Below are 14615 nucleotides of genomic sequence, written 5' to 3' on the forward strand. Positions count from 1 at the left end.
CAGATGGAGCTATTTATCAGGAATATCATCTGCCATGAAATGGGAAGAGAAACCTAAAGCAAAACCAAGGGTTTTTTTCATGGATGGAGTCAAGTTTGCAATGAAGACCCTGCCTTGAGAGGTTTCGTTTGCTCAGATATATAAAATCGTCATTAATTTTGTTTCATTCCTTAATCCAGATATCAATAGCAAATTCACTTATTTTTTTTTCTCTGTGAAAGCAATCTTCACATCCTTTGCAAAAGAGAAAAAAAAACCACTTGTGAAAAGTCATGCTCTCCCTCCCAGCTTTGGGTTACATTTTATGGATAAACAGTAAAAACCCAAAATGAAGGGCCTGTTAATTAGAATGAGGGCCAAAATTAGGCTCTGTCATAAGCCCTGTGAACCTTCTCGTCTAAAACTCCCCACAGAACAATAAATTGCATTAAAACATATATTATATACATTTTTTTGCAATTCCTAAGAAATAAACCCTTTGCACCCTTCAGCTTCATGGAAGTCAGAATCCCAGGGGCTCTTTTGTGGCTTTAAGATCTAAATTAAGCTGATCTAAAGTTATAAATTCTGTAATTCTCCTCTCTCAAGTGCTCTGTATTGTTACAAAGACACAACATGATCCAAGATAAAATTGTTAAATGCCTGTAACAAACCCATTTTGTTTTCTCACTGCTGCATATTTGGGGTTGTTTTTTTCAGACCAGGCAGCATTTTTGTTGCATTTTCTGTGCCCAGTGCAGAGCATCCACTGCTGACAAATTCCTAAATGCTCTGCCTGCCTGAAATTGGGCATCCACAGAAGAAAAACTCCACAAAAGGTGCCCATGCTTGAAAGTTTGTTTAATATGTGGCTTGTGCGACCCTAATTTGGAACAAAGTGGCCTAAGCCAGGATTCAAACACCCACTGTGGTTCCACAGCCTCCACACAGAGCACCTTCCTCCGTCTGGCCTTCCCGTGGGCCCTGGGCCGCCTTCAACCTCTGCAATAAATGTGGCACAGCCTGCAGCAAGATTTGGCCACAATTCCTTCCCTGGCCTTCACCATCTGCCTCTGTCCTTCCTCAGCCACCTGTTTTGGGGTAATATTCTTAGGGCAACGTAAACATTTTGCCTCAGAGATGTCCCTCATTCTTAAACTTCTACATCCTACCCTGCCCACAAGGGCACCACTCGTAGTTTTTGTATTTTGCTACTTGTTTTCTTTTCCAAAATTTAATTTTTCTTTAACACTTTAGCAACTCTTAACTCGTAGTTCCATGCCCTTTTCACTATTCTTTACATTCCCAATCTGCCTCACAGGTTGTCCCTCATCCCTCCAAAATGGTCTCATGAGTTTGTTTCTCCCTTCTTTGCTAGGGATTTAAGTCCTGTAAGTTCATACTTATTCCTTTATTTTGGTAACTTCGGAATATTTGCTGAAGACAGAAATATCTGTGGCTTTCTAGCCTCACATGTTTCTGATCTTCCTCCTGGATGAGGGGAGAAGAGGGAATAAAACAAAAAAAAAAGTCAAAACCTGAGCTCATTGCAGTCATTTTACTTGGGCAGCATCCAGCATTTCTTACCTCACCTTGTTTCTTTTTCCTAACTGACTGGGGGAGGATCCTGGAAAGGAATTCAGGCTCACTTGTTAGAACACTGGCATCCCTTCTTGCCAGAAGAAGTTATCATTCTATCTTGGTCTGCAGCTAAATGATGGTTCAGTGTTCATCCCAAAAGGTCCATTATGCAGGAGGTGACCTAATTAGGATAATACTGCCCACAGGGCTGCCCTCATCTCTTCCTGAGTCAAAGCAAACATTATACAAGGAGTTATCATCTAGAAAATTGAGTTATTCTTGAATTTTTGTATTTCCCTTTGAGGACAATCTACCACCACTCCTGCTAATTGCACTAATTAACTTTGGTGCTAAGAATTTGCACTTACCCTGTATCTTGAACTGCTATTGATCCACACTTCAGCTGCTGAATATTTCTTTATTACTGACAGATTGAAGTATTCTCTGCTCAAAAACTTCTTGTTTTATGATCAAGTCACTGCTTCTTCTTTTATTGGGCTCAGGGAGCTCTGACAATTTTATCCTCTCACAAAAAAGAATCACCAAACTGACAAGAGCCTAAATGATGAGCTGCAAAAATCAAAAGGCCAGGGTGGTTCTTGTGAGCAAAGCCAAGGGAGATTACTATGGATCAGTCAGACCTTTGGAAATTTTGCCTAAGGGGCACCATCACAACCAGCATGTCATATAAGCTGTCATGGGTGTATAATTTCTTGCTGCTGTTTCAAAACTTTTCCTGGTGGAAATTCCTCCCCATTTTCTCGACACTTAATACCAGTCCCTGCAGAAGATGCAAATCACAGAGAAACCTCTTCCAGTGTGATCCTCTTTCCTTCCCACCCATGAGCAGCGTTGCACTACTGCACTTGTCCTCTACAGCTGACCTGTTAGGAAATCTCTTTTATATTCCTTATAAGAGAATCTTGGGAAGCAGCAAATCCTCCCATTTATGAGTGACTCGGCTGCATTCACCATCTATCCTGTGTGGATCTACAACCAGCTTGATTCCTCATGCTTTTCTAAAGGTGGGGAGAATTCCATAAAGAATGCCAATCCCCTCTTCAGGAATTTGGGTAGTGGATGCAAACACATCCACAAGTTGGGCAAGGACTACAAATCCGCACCATTAACGAGTCCAAGTGAGTGGGTGTTGGGAAGTGGAAAACTACAGCATCTTCCTCTTTCAGCTGCCCCATCACCCTTAACTGTCTGAACATCCCCCTGACATTTTGATAATTCCAGCTGCTCCATTGCAGAAGATGTTCCTTCCTGATCTGGAAAAAGTGATTTATTCCAGGTTGGAGCCACCTCTTTGTCCGATGATGTTCCACTTAACTGGATCACCTTCAAAGCCTTGTGAACCTCTGACATCTTCAGGAACTATATCCTCTTCCACCTGCCATGGGCAGGGACACCTTCCACTAGCCCAGGTTGCTCCAAGCCCCATCCAGCCTGGCCTTGGACACTTCCAGGGATGGGGCAGCCACAGCTTCTCTGGGCACCCTGTGCCAGGGCCTCCCCACTCTCACAGGGAAGAATTTCTTCCCAATATCCCATCTAAACCTCCCCTTCTTTCAGTTTGAAGCCATTTCCCCTTGTCCTGTCACTCCATGCCCTTGCCAACTCTCTCATGACCGGATCCTTCCCTTCTGATCTTCTGGGATGTCCTCCTCCCCTTCTGATGTCTGACTGCCACCCTGTGGCTATTCCACAACGCTCAGGTTCCTCTTTTAAGGCTAAAGGGTTTCCACTAGATGGCGAAGTTGGGGCTGGTGTTCTTCCAAGAAGGTGTATTTCAGTGTATATCTTGAGCCTGGAAAAAACTCTCTGGAGAACTCTTCTCGAGGCTGGAAAACTTCCAGCAAACTCAGCACATTCATATCTGGTTATGCTGAGTCAGGTCCCCTTTCAGTCTTACCCTTCAGGATTGTGAATCTGCCCATCTGTGTTGTTTTTCCTGGTTATCCAGGAATTTGGTTTATTGCATTGTGGATGTTTCCTCTTTATTGTGGCAGAGAAAACACAGGAGAAGCACATTCTGGAGAAAGAGGTTTATGATGGTTCTCTCTCTGCAGCTGTGGACAGGCAAAATTTGTTCCACCTTTCACAGTGTGAAGCCTCTTGCACAGATGTATTTTACTCTGATGACAGCAAAAATTGGTAAGATAAGGAATTTTATTAATAGACTTTCCTCCATCCACAGTTGTAATTAAGAGGGAAAGAAATGGAGCAGGAAAAAAACAAGGTAAAACAATAACTAAGGCCCACTTTCTTTATGGTCTTAATCAACAGGTATTTAACGATTGTTTTATTATTCCCATTACACTTCTATCCTGTGCTTAACACTCTTGGCCTGGGAAGATGCATTCCTTCCATTCTCTCAACACCTCATGCTCATTTTGGATGTTGGATGGAAAAAATTACTCAAAATCAACCCATCCTTTCTGGATACTAATCCACCTGTCCCTGGGGGACCAGGGTGATGGAGCATCTTCTTTAGTAATGTGGCAGATGCTCCACCCTGGTTTGGCATCTGTAATGCTGGGGCAGTAAATTAAAAGACTCCCACGAAAGGCAGCAAGACTATTCCAAAAAATCCCACAGGACTGGGGTGTGTTTGGAAGGCACATCATCAAAGAGATGGAGACCAGCAATGTTTTGGCTGAGGTGTGCCTGTGGATATGCAGCTGAATGAAAAGTTAAACACTTTTAAACAGCACTCTGGCCCCCAACAGCTTTCTAACTTCCTTAGATTTGTGTGCAGCTCAGGCAGGAATGCCTCACTCTCCATGGGCCAGGAGTCAGGAATTCTCTCCTTGCAACAAATCACCCAGAGGTTCAAAAAAACCCAAAGCTTCAGGCAATCACAGTGTGATTATGTTCACCCTTCACACAGAACCACTGTAGAACAGTTTGGGTTGGAAGGGACCTTAAAGCTCAGTTCATCCACCCCCTGCCCTGGTTTACTGTATTCCACTACACCAGGTTGCTCCAAGCCCCATCCAACCTGGCCTGGAATGCTTTTGCTTCCTTAGTCACCCTTGTAGGGATCCTGAGAATGGATGTGACAGGTTGCTCTCTCTTCTGACTCTCAGTAATGGCTTCATAACACTTCAAAGTCTGGCACTGTGGAAACCACTTGCAGATCCCCCACGGAATGTCACCAGTGGACAAATAACCCAGAGGCTTCCAGAGGAGATGTGCAGGGCAGCATTCCCACAGAATACAGCATGTGGAAAAACTTCCACTTTCCTGTTTCCCTACCTCAGGTAGAGCTCTAACTAGATCCTGCTCCTAGAGAACTGCTGCCTGCACCTCCCCACCTCACCCATGTAATGTACAAATTGGTCTGGGAGCTCCCTATCACAAACAGGGAGTTGAAAATACTGAACCTACCCCATTCCCTAGAGTTTCCACATTTCCCTACTTCCCACATTCCTTGATTTCATGCTGTCCCTACTTTCTTACTACACTCACAACAAGAGCCACCACCAAAAAGCCTATGTTAGATAAGAAGCTTTCCTCCTATATACTCAGCAAATGAAGGATCAGCAGATGGAAAGGAATCTGTTCCCAGTCCCAAAGCTCACCCCAGCTCGGTGGGACACAACCTCCTCCATCCAGCTTTTCCCCAGAACTCAACACCAGAGAAGAGGAATGAAAGAAGCACAAAAAAAAATTAAGAGTACATCTTAAAAAAAAAAAAAAAAGGAACATTCATATTAATTACATTCATCCATGGAATTAAGCGGCACCACCTCCCCACCTCTGGCTTAGCCAGCTCTCCTCAGTGCAGGATCTTCAGGGTGACCACCACAGGAGGCAGCGAGGCTGGGGAATTCCTCTGCAGGGATCCACTGCTGCTTATTTATGTAGATAGGCATCGAGCCAGAGCTCCCCCGAATCTTTCAAAGAGCTGCCAAGAGAGAAACAAGGGAATGAACCCCATGTTCCATCCAGAGCCTCGTGGGGAGAATTCCCATCTACAGACGAAGCAAAGGAGATCATGGAGTGGTCTGGGTCAGAAGGGACCTTTAGAGGCTTCCCCTCCCCTTCCACGTCCCTCTCATTTCTTCCACAGCACTGGAAAACCCTAGGCTTGGGAACGCAGTGGGTCAGTACTCACTGCACGATGTCTGCGAAGGCCGTGAGCAGAGGCTTGCACTGGTACTCAATGCCATGCTTGGCACACAGGGACTTCACCAGAGGGGCCACCTTCCAGTAGTTGTGCCGTGGCATTGTAGGGAAAAGGCTGTGGGAAAAGGAGACGGTGATTCAATGGCATCCATCAGCACCGCACGGAATTCCGGCCCCTCTGCTGTGCCTAATTCTGGGAGTGCCCCAAGCTCCCCTTGTGCCACAGCCATGGCAGCTCTGTGATGGTCCCTCTCGTGTCCCTTCAGTGTCTGTGCTGGGAATTCCCACCCCTGTGCCAAGCAACTCAGATCTGAAGTGCTGCTGGTGCTCCAGAAATTTTCTTTTCCGAGTTCCCGTTCCATCCTCACACAAAGAGCACAAAATGAACCCACGTTATCTTTTGTTCTTGTCTCAGCTGACAGAGGGACCTTGCAGGCTCTTCAGCCCTGGTGTAACTAGCACTCCTTGGAACTATTCCCAACCCCTGTTTCCACTCACTGGTGCTCGATCTGGAAGTTCAGGTGGCCACTGAACCAGTCATTGAAGAAGGACTGATGAACGTTGCAGGTTGCCTGGAGCTGAGAGATAAAATAAAGAAGTCCTGTTTTAAGTGTTATTTTAGCAATGCCCCTTCTCAAACACAGGTTTCTCATCCCCACAGGAATTCTGGCTGGACACAACAGCTCCAGCAGTTATTTCCAGCCAACACAGGGTGGCCAGGCTAAGACAGATGGACTTTGCATGCCCAGAACTGTCACAGAGCTCCATCAATAAGGTCTCACCTGGGTAGAGAACCAGTCCACGTTCTTATCGTAATCGATGTGCATGGGGATGTGATTCATTTGTGTGACCCAGACAAACCAGTTGCTCTCTATAAACCTGTGCAAACACAAAAACCCATCACAGACCACACACCCACGATGCAACAAGCCACTACACAACACTTGTGCACACACCAGTTGGTTGTTGCCTGACAAAGTGAACACCAGGAGCCCCAAACATCTGATCAGATCAGACCTACACACAACTTCCACCTCCTGCAGCCTGACAGGAAACCACCCCTGCCCCACTGAAAGTATCGGGAGAGAGAACAACAGGGAGTGATGAGAAAAATAACCAGGAGGCTGGAGAAAAGCTGACACAAAGGATTGATATAAAGTGGGCAGAGAAAATGTTGGAATTACAAGCTGGATGATACCTGACTAACAGGTGGAGCCCCAGGGTACCCTTCACCCCCAGGAAGGGCAAGTAGGTGAGGAAGAATCGGATGTAGAAGGACATCATCCAGGCCAGATCCTGTAGCAAAAGGGACAGAGAAAACTTCATTAAGAAGAAGAAGAATTTCTGGGTTCTGAATTTACCATTCCTTCCTTTAAAACCTCCCTCAGGAACTTCTACTGATTGATTTTTCCTCCCCAGCCTCATCACAAAGCAACCTGGCACAAGCCATTCCTGTGCTCAGGAATTACCCTGGTTCCATGAGCCCAGCAGAGGGCAAACAGCAGACAGGACACACTCTAAAGCACCATGTTAACCTCTGGATCTAAAGAGGAACCAAGCAGTGAGAAAACCAAAGCCCAGAACACCAGAGAACATTTTTGTTACCTCGTGGATCTTCCACAGAAAAAGGCCCTTCAGCAAGCACCTTTTCCCAAATCTACACCCACATCCTTTGCTGCAGAGAGACACACACAACCCCAGAGTTCCTCCCAGTAAATCTGGCACTGGAATTCATCCCCAAACCCAGGAGAAGCCCCCCCTGGCCCCGTGGAGCTGACTCACCACCCACTGCTTCCGCTGCACAGCGAAGTAGAAGATGTACCACTGGAAGTAAAGGGGCACCAGCGCCGGGGGACCGACTGGAGGGACAAACAGAGCCATGAATTATCCCAACAGGATGGGATGGGGTGGGAAAAGGGGCAGAGTGACTGCTGCCCATGGAACTGCAGAGGGGGAGGTTACTCACTGATGAAGAAGTACTTGTGCTGGTGGTTGTACGGCATGAATTTCTTCTTCTGCACACCAAGCTGTTAAAATACACAAATTACTCAGGCCCTGAAGACACCTGTGCACGCACTCCTAAACTTCCAGCAGATGTCCAGTCCAACCAAGCCAGCATCCACCATCCCCTGGAACCTCAGCCTGGATGAGTTTTCACCCTGCCCTGGGTGCAGGAGGGGCTGGGCAGTGCCTTGCATGCACACACACACGCAGTGACCTGCACAGGAAGCTCTGCCCCTACAGAGGGCACAAGCTGCCTAAAAATGCTGAAATTGAAACCCACACAAACAGTTTGCTGACAAAGCAGAGCTTCAGAATCAAAAAAAACCCCCAAGCTATGGTACTGTTATGATACTGTTAGTAAAGATGATGGTGTGTGGAACTCCCACCTCCTTGCAATTAGTCTGGGAAACAGAGAAATGAGCATCTAGACATGAAACTGTGTCCACAGGAATGACGGTGAACAGATCATCTTCCCTCTGAGGCTGCTCATTTTTCAGTGTTTGCTGTATAAACATAACAGATCAAGCCACTGGCTTCCTTGAGGAATGCCATTATATCCCTGTACATGTTCAAACTAATTCCCAACAGCCCATCCCTTAATTTCAATGCAAATCAGAGCGTTTAAAGTGACACTACAAATGTACATAACTTTTTTTTAAAGGACAGCAAATGCTAAAGCCACTCAATTAACTTTCACAGCTGTACCAGAAATAGAGCTGGACTCTAGATGGGAGCCACTCTGACACCCACTGCCAGGCTGAGACCACCAAAATAGCTTCTTTGATCAGGAATTGTAAGAGCTCCAGGCAGCCCTGGCTTGTCACCTGCTGCTTCCATCCCCAGATCACTACAGTTAGTCACACTGATCTTGGTAAAAGAGAACAGCTTGTAATTCTGATCTTCATAAAACTGCAAGTGTCTCATCAAGGGAAATAGGAACTTGTAATCATGGCAAATATTTCATTCTTATCTCCCAACACTGCAAAAATAACTTTGAGTGAGATTTTAAGAACCTAAAGATCTCAGAATTACTAGAATGTTACTGAGGAATATTAGGACTAGTGGAAGGCAAAGCAGCACTATATAAAATCAAACTAATTGGTGTCCAGTCTCCAAGCTCTCTGCAGCTTCCCAAATTTGAGCCCTCCTGCTGCTGCCTCCCAGCTTCCCTCAGGTCTCACCTCCACAGAGAGGGTTTTCCCCAAAGCAAAGAACAAGGGGTGCATGTTGACATCGGGATCCTTCCGGAAGCAGTTGGGTTTGGCGTGGTGCTGGAAGTGGAGGTGATTCCACCAACTGGCTGGGGCTCCCTGTGGGAAGGGAGGAGAAGAAAATGCCGTGAAGAAGGTGGATCTTCTGCCCTTAGTTCTCTCCTTATCCTGGGATTGGTTCTGGCTGCAGAGCAGGGCTCTGGCAGCCCCTCCCCACACCCAGTGTCCACCTTGAGATGGCCGATGACGAACTTGTGCACCCAGTGGTTCCACCTGGACTTGCTGAAGACTGACAGGTGTCCAAAATCATGCTGGAGCCAGCCAGCCTGGGCCTGGAATTAAGAAAACAACAGTGCTGCTGGGAAAAAGAACTGCCTGGAGGATCTGTGACTGAAAAGGGCTTTCTTCTCCCACTCCCACGCTCCTCACAATGTATCCCTGGATAGCAAGAGCACTTCCACTGCCAGGTCCCAATCCAAACTCTCCTTTTTCACTACACACCACTGCACTCCAGACTCTGCCTAATGACTTTTAGTCCTGGACCGTTGTTTCCATGAGGAAGGAAAGAAAAAATAATGGGAAAAAAACGGCCATGGAGCTGAGAACCAGCATTTATTCCCTCACAAAACTGCTCTGAAATCGGCAACAAAGTCTCCTTTAAGGAGCAGCTTGCTGCTGCCTCCTCTGAGTACTTGTAATTCCAAGGGGATCGGCTGGCCACGGGAGGAATAGCTGGGGCTTTGAGAGCTGCTCTGCCCTCTCCTCTAACTCCCTGCAAGTTCCCATGGGAACACGGTGGCTTGGCCCCTGCACACAGCCTTGGAGTTCTGGCACCGCGGAGCTCAGGAGCAGGGCATGGCTTTCATGGTGTGGGGAAGGCTGGAATAAGGAAGGCTTTGATGGAACATGGGGAGGGAAAAGCGAGGCAAAGCCTGCTCTACCACAGCAGCATGTGTAGTTTTGCCCTTTTGGGGGAATCCAGAGAGAAGCAGGATTTGGGGAAGCCCATGATGATAAAATTTCTCCCCTGCTTACGGCAACGAGCACCTAAGCCCCAAGTTTGGCTTTCCAAGGCTTATTATATGTAGTTGCTCACCTGGACAGTGCCCAGAAGCACTGCAGAGAAGAGGAAAGGCACCAAGGATGCTCCAAAATACCAGATGATGAGCCAGGCTGCAACATCCAGCACCAAGATGTGGCAGAGATAGAGGAAGAAAAAGGCGTGATTGGGCTGGAGAAGCCCCATCTTCTCCACGGTCGCACGGAGCTCACGGAAATCTTCCACCAGCTTTTTCTGTGAGGACACCCAAAAGCATCCACTGGTTGGAAAACACCTCAGAACACGAAGAGGAGCATAGTTTTCCCTCTCAGGGATGAAAAGGGGGAAAGCTGAGGGTCACCTGGAGACAAATCTTTGCTAAAACTACAAATGATGACACGAAATGGAGCTTCAGCCGAGAGTGATTCCAGGAGATTCTAAGATGTTAGGTACAGGGAATTTTGTCTGCCAGTAGGAGAAGTTAAACAGTGCAATTTCACCCCAAATACCAAGTTTTTAAGCACTTACATTCTTGCTGGGCTCAAAGCTGGGCTGATCTGGTGCCAGTTCCCCAATCAGGAGAGGGCTCATGTACTTCCTTACCAGTGCCTTGTCAAGATGAAAAGCAATGAAAGGATCCTGAAACACAGACAGAGGAACAGGATGGAGGAAAACCAGGTGGCAGCAAAAGAAATCTATTCCATGACATGCTGGACCATTCAAAAGATCCCTGTTAGGGAAATCAGTTACTTTTATTATTTAAATGTAATGTCAATCTCCATGGCAAGCAGGTGAAAAAACCCACGAGTGGCTGTTATCACCACAGATTCTGTCCCTGTATTTAAATTACAAATTCCCTGGGCACTTTGGCATCTAATTCCTGATCTCCCACTTACCTCCTTTTCCACATTTCTGTCCTGATGCCCAAATTAGCATATTTTGACAATCTCCCTCAGCCTAAGGATGTGGGGCGTTTTTAATTTTCTGGGACAGTATTTGCTTGCTGGGCATCAGTTTGGAAGATTCCTGCACCATGCATTGCTTATCACTATAATTACTAGGCCATCATTGTGTGCTTTTAAAATAAAATGTGCTTTTAAAAGATCTCTGGTCAGGAAAGGGGTTAAAAAACTGGCTGATGTTGCCAGCTCTGGGTCAGCTGTAGCATCCTCCCTGCTCAGGGTCACTGAATAAAGGAGGGAAGGAGAGAGGGGACCCAGCACTTGCATTTTCTCATTGGAAAAGGGGGGAAAAAACGGGGAGGAGTATGTGGGCAGAGCAGGGGAGGATGGTACCACACACTTAAACCAATCCTTTCCATGGAGGTTGTACAACCTGGGAGTGCAATCCCAGCTTGCAGGGGGTCAGGGGATGGCTGACTGCACCTTCTAGAAATCACACAGTAAACCAGGGAAGTTCTTCCTTTACTTCCCATTTTCCCCCGGTTTTGAGGAGTCTCATTCTTTTGATCCCCGGGGACAAAACCACTGGAAAAATAAAACTTGGCAGGGGTTTCTGAGCGGTCAGCAGTTCAACTGCAGCCGGCAGTGGCACTGATATCATCACCTAAAGAATGCAGCTGGCTGCAATCCCACCATCCAGCCCGGCTCACACCATGGGCTAACCCTTTTCTGGTCACAGGAACACAGAATGTTTGGGTGGGAAAGGCCCTTCAAAGCTCATCTCTTTCCCCCCTGCCACGGACACCTTCCACTAGCCCAGGCTGCTCCACGCTCCATCCAACCTGGCCTGGAACATTCGCAGGGATGGGGCTCCACCACTTTTCCGGGCAACCTGTGCCAGTGATGGGGCTTTGAAAACGCACGTGTGCACCCTGCCCTCACGAAATGTTGCAAATTCACTTATTATTTTTGGCTTTAAATGATATTCATACGATGGGATCTGCACGTGGAGATCTCAAATTCCATCCTGACCGAAACACAGTCCATCAACACCATCCTAGAAGTAGATTCACACCCCATACCCACTCTTGGGTCCAAACACACGCATTTGAAGAAATTCATGGAAAAGGCACAAGCAGACAAAGGAAGGAAACACCACTGGCAAAACCACCCCACACCCAACCCGAACAGCATTTACTCCGCTCTGCAACAGCCCCTGGCACTGAGACGGGAATGATTAATTTCTTTTGCGTGACTGAAATACGACTTTCAGTCATTTTTTGCTCGAGTGCCATCTCTTGGGTTCGGGAAGTTCGAGGAGGGCGAAGGCGCCCCAGCACTTGCAAACAACAGCTCTGCCACCGCGACACCCGCGTGCGCCGCACGGGAGGCAGCTCCCGATATTCCTACGTGTGCAGAAATCACCGACCGGTTTGGGTTGGTTTTGGCTTTTTTTTCTTCCCCCGTAGCGGTTTTTAGCCATTCCATCAGCAACGCTTCCTCGTAACAAACAATCCCGAACAATCCCCGGCGGAGCGTGCGCTCCGTGTATTCCCTCGCGCACGGCTCCCAGCGTACGCGCGGGTGTCACAGCCGAGCATCCAAACGTGCCACACGCGGGCTCCCTGCCGCGTCCCTATCCCGAGGGATCCTCCTCCGCGCTCAGCTCTCATCCATCCATCCATCCATCCATCCATCCATCCATCCATCCATCCATCCCTCCCTGCCTGCCCGGGCTGCCGGGGCCGCTCACCGTGGCGTCCTGCCCGGCGTAGTGGCTGATGACCCGCGAGCCCCCCGGGTGTCTCCGGCAGAAGTGGCTGATGTCGTACACCTTCCTGTGGATCACCAGCCAGCGCTCCTGCGGCGCCGGCCCCCGCCCGCTCCGCTGCCCGATCTCCTCCCAGGTGAAGCGCCGCATCCCCCCCCGGCCGGGCTCCGAGCCCTCCATGGCCGGGATCGCCTCGCCCGGGCTCGGCTCGGCCCGGCCCGGCTCCGCCTCCCCGGGGCCTCCCCGCCCACCCCGGTCCTCCCCGCCCACTGGGCTGCGCTCGCCGTGCGCCCGCCCTCGGGGCCGGGAAGGGTGGCCGGGAGGCGGGCGTGTTCGGGGATGGACAGCACGGGACAGGAGGAAACTCGGGCTGTCCGGGCTGGGATGCTTCCCGGAATCATTTCGTTTGGAAAAGCCCGCTGAGAGCAGCGAGTCCCCCAGCACTGCCAAGCCCGTCCGTCACAGAATCACGGGATCGTTCGGGTTGGAAGGGAGTTCTGGAGATCATCCAGCCCAACCCCCTGGCAAGGCAGGGTCACCTGGAGCAGGTGACACAGGAGTGCATGCAGGTGGGTTGGAGACTCCAAAGAGGGAGACGCCGAGACGCCACACCCTCCCGGAGGTCCCTGAGCAGCCTGTCCCGGTGCCCTGCCGTCCTCAATGTGCAGGTTCCTCACGTTCAGGTGAAACTTGTGGAGTTTTAATTTATGGCCTTTGCTGCTCGTCCTGTTGCTGGGCACGACGAAAACGTGTCCCCAGGTGTCACATGCACACGGCTTTTAAATCCCCCCAGCTGATTCCACCACTGCCCTGGACAGTCTGGTCCAGGGCTTGCCAACCCTTGACAACAATTTTCCCTCATACCCAACTTAAAACCTCCCCTGGCACAACTTGAGGCTGTTTCCTCTTGTCCTGTCACTTGTTACCTGGGGGAACAGACCGACCCCCACCTGGCTCCACTGTCCTTCCAGGGAGTTTCCCTTCCCCACGCTCAAGTTCCTTCTTTTGAACCACTTTTACAACCTGTTTCTCCTTATTTCTGGGCTGATTGTGACTTATCTTCCCTGCCCTTTGTTCTGCTTCCCCTTTCCAGCAGATCTCTCCCTCTCTTCCATCTGTTCTGCCTCTCCCTTCCAGCTGCCTCAGCCTCTCCTGTTCCTAGGGCTCCTTTTGGCTGCTCGTGCCTGGATATGCCAGAGGGAGGGAAGGTGTTGCCACAAGGTAAATCACATCAAAACCCTGCAGACGATTCTTCAGACAGCAGAATAGCGCCGGAAGAGTGAATGACGCTAAAACAGACCAATCCATCTGTGTGGGACTTCATCTACATGAGTTACAAATTAAAATTCCTCTCCCCACACTCATCTCCCTTTCCACGGCAGCACCCTGAACTCTTCGTTATTGATCCCGCATTTCTTTGTTTCCATTCACACCTTCCAACCTGACCTAGTTACAGCAATTCCAGTTGAATGTAACCATAGAAACAAAGAGCCGCCAGGCTGCATCCCCTCGCGTTCTGAGCATCACCTGATGGCTCCATCACATCTTGGAATTCTCTGCCTGCAGAACACTGGATCGGAGGTTTTTATTTCCCTCCCTTCAGCAATTCATAGTAATAAACATTAATAGATGTTTAGCATCTTTTTAAAATGCAACAGTTAGAACAGTGCAGCCATTATTTCAAATTCCATTTTTTCCCCATTATCAATTGCACAACAGAATATTTATCCTAAATTTAGTTGATATTTATGACCTTTTATCATGAATCCGGGGGACACACAAAGATCAGTTTTCTTTTTCCTATGCACTACCTTAAAAGCAAATAAATTCCATCTTCCTACACGAGTTAAACCTTTGGAAACTTGCTTTGAGGGATCTTAACAGGCAAAAAGCACCACTAAACTTGATTAAATCCACTGTTGTTCCGTTCATGTGCCTCCTCTGGTTTCAGCAGCTATAAGGGATGTTAACACCTTATAAACACATTTTCC

General features: G+C 48.4%; 1 protein-coding gene across 1 annotated transcript; it reads right to left on the reverse strand.

The window, feature by feature from the left end:
• Positions 1–3717: 3717 nt before the first annotated feature.
• On the reverse strand, positions 3718–12839 carry LOC125327318 (acyl-CoA (8-3)-desaturase-like). Its single transcript, XM_048306748.1, has 12 exons — positions 12607–12839; positions 10480–10590; positions 10009–10206; positions 9143–9244; positions 8883–9011; positions 7664–7724; positions 7480–7556; positions 6896–6993; positions 6480–6576; positions 6196–6275; positions 5687–5812; positions 3718–5476 (listed from the first exon to the last, which is right to left on the reverse strand). Exons 1-12 carry the CDS (start codon positions 12802–12804, stop codon positions 5425–5427), a joined length of 1329 nt encoding a protein of 442 aa, XP_048162705.1. The 5' UTR covers positions 12805–12839; the 3' UTR covers positions 3718–5424.
• Between the last annotated feature and the right edge of the window lie 1776 nt (positions 12840–14615).

The sequence above is a fragment of the Corvus hawaiiensis genome, chromosome 6 (genome assembly GCF_020740725.1).
Source record: "Corvus hawaiiensis isolate bCorHaw1 chromosome 6, bCorHaw1.pri.cur, whole genome shotgun sequence".
In the NCBI taxonomy this organism is placed as follows: Eukaryota; Metazoa; Chordata; class Aves; order Passeriformes; family Corvidae; genus Corvus; species Corvus hawaiiensis.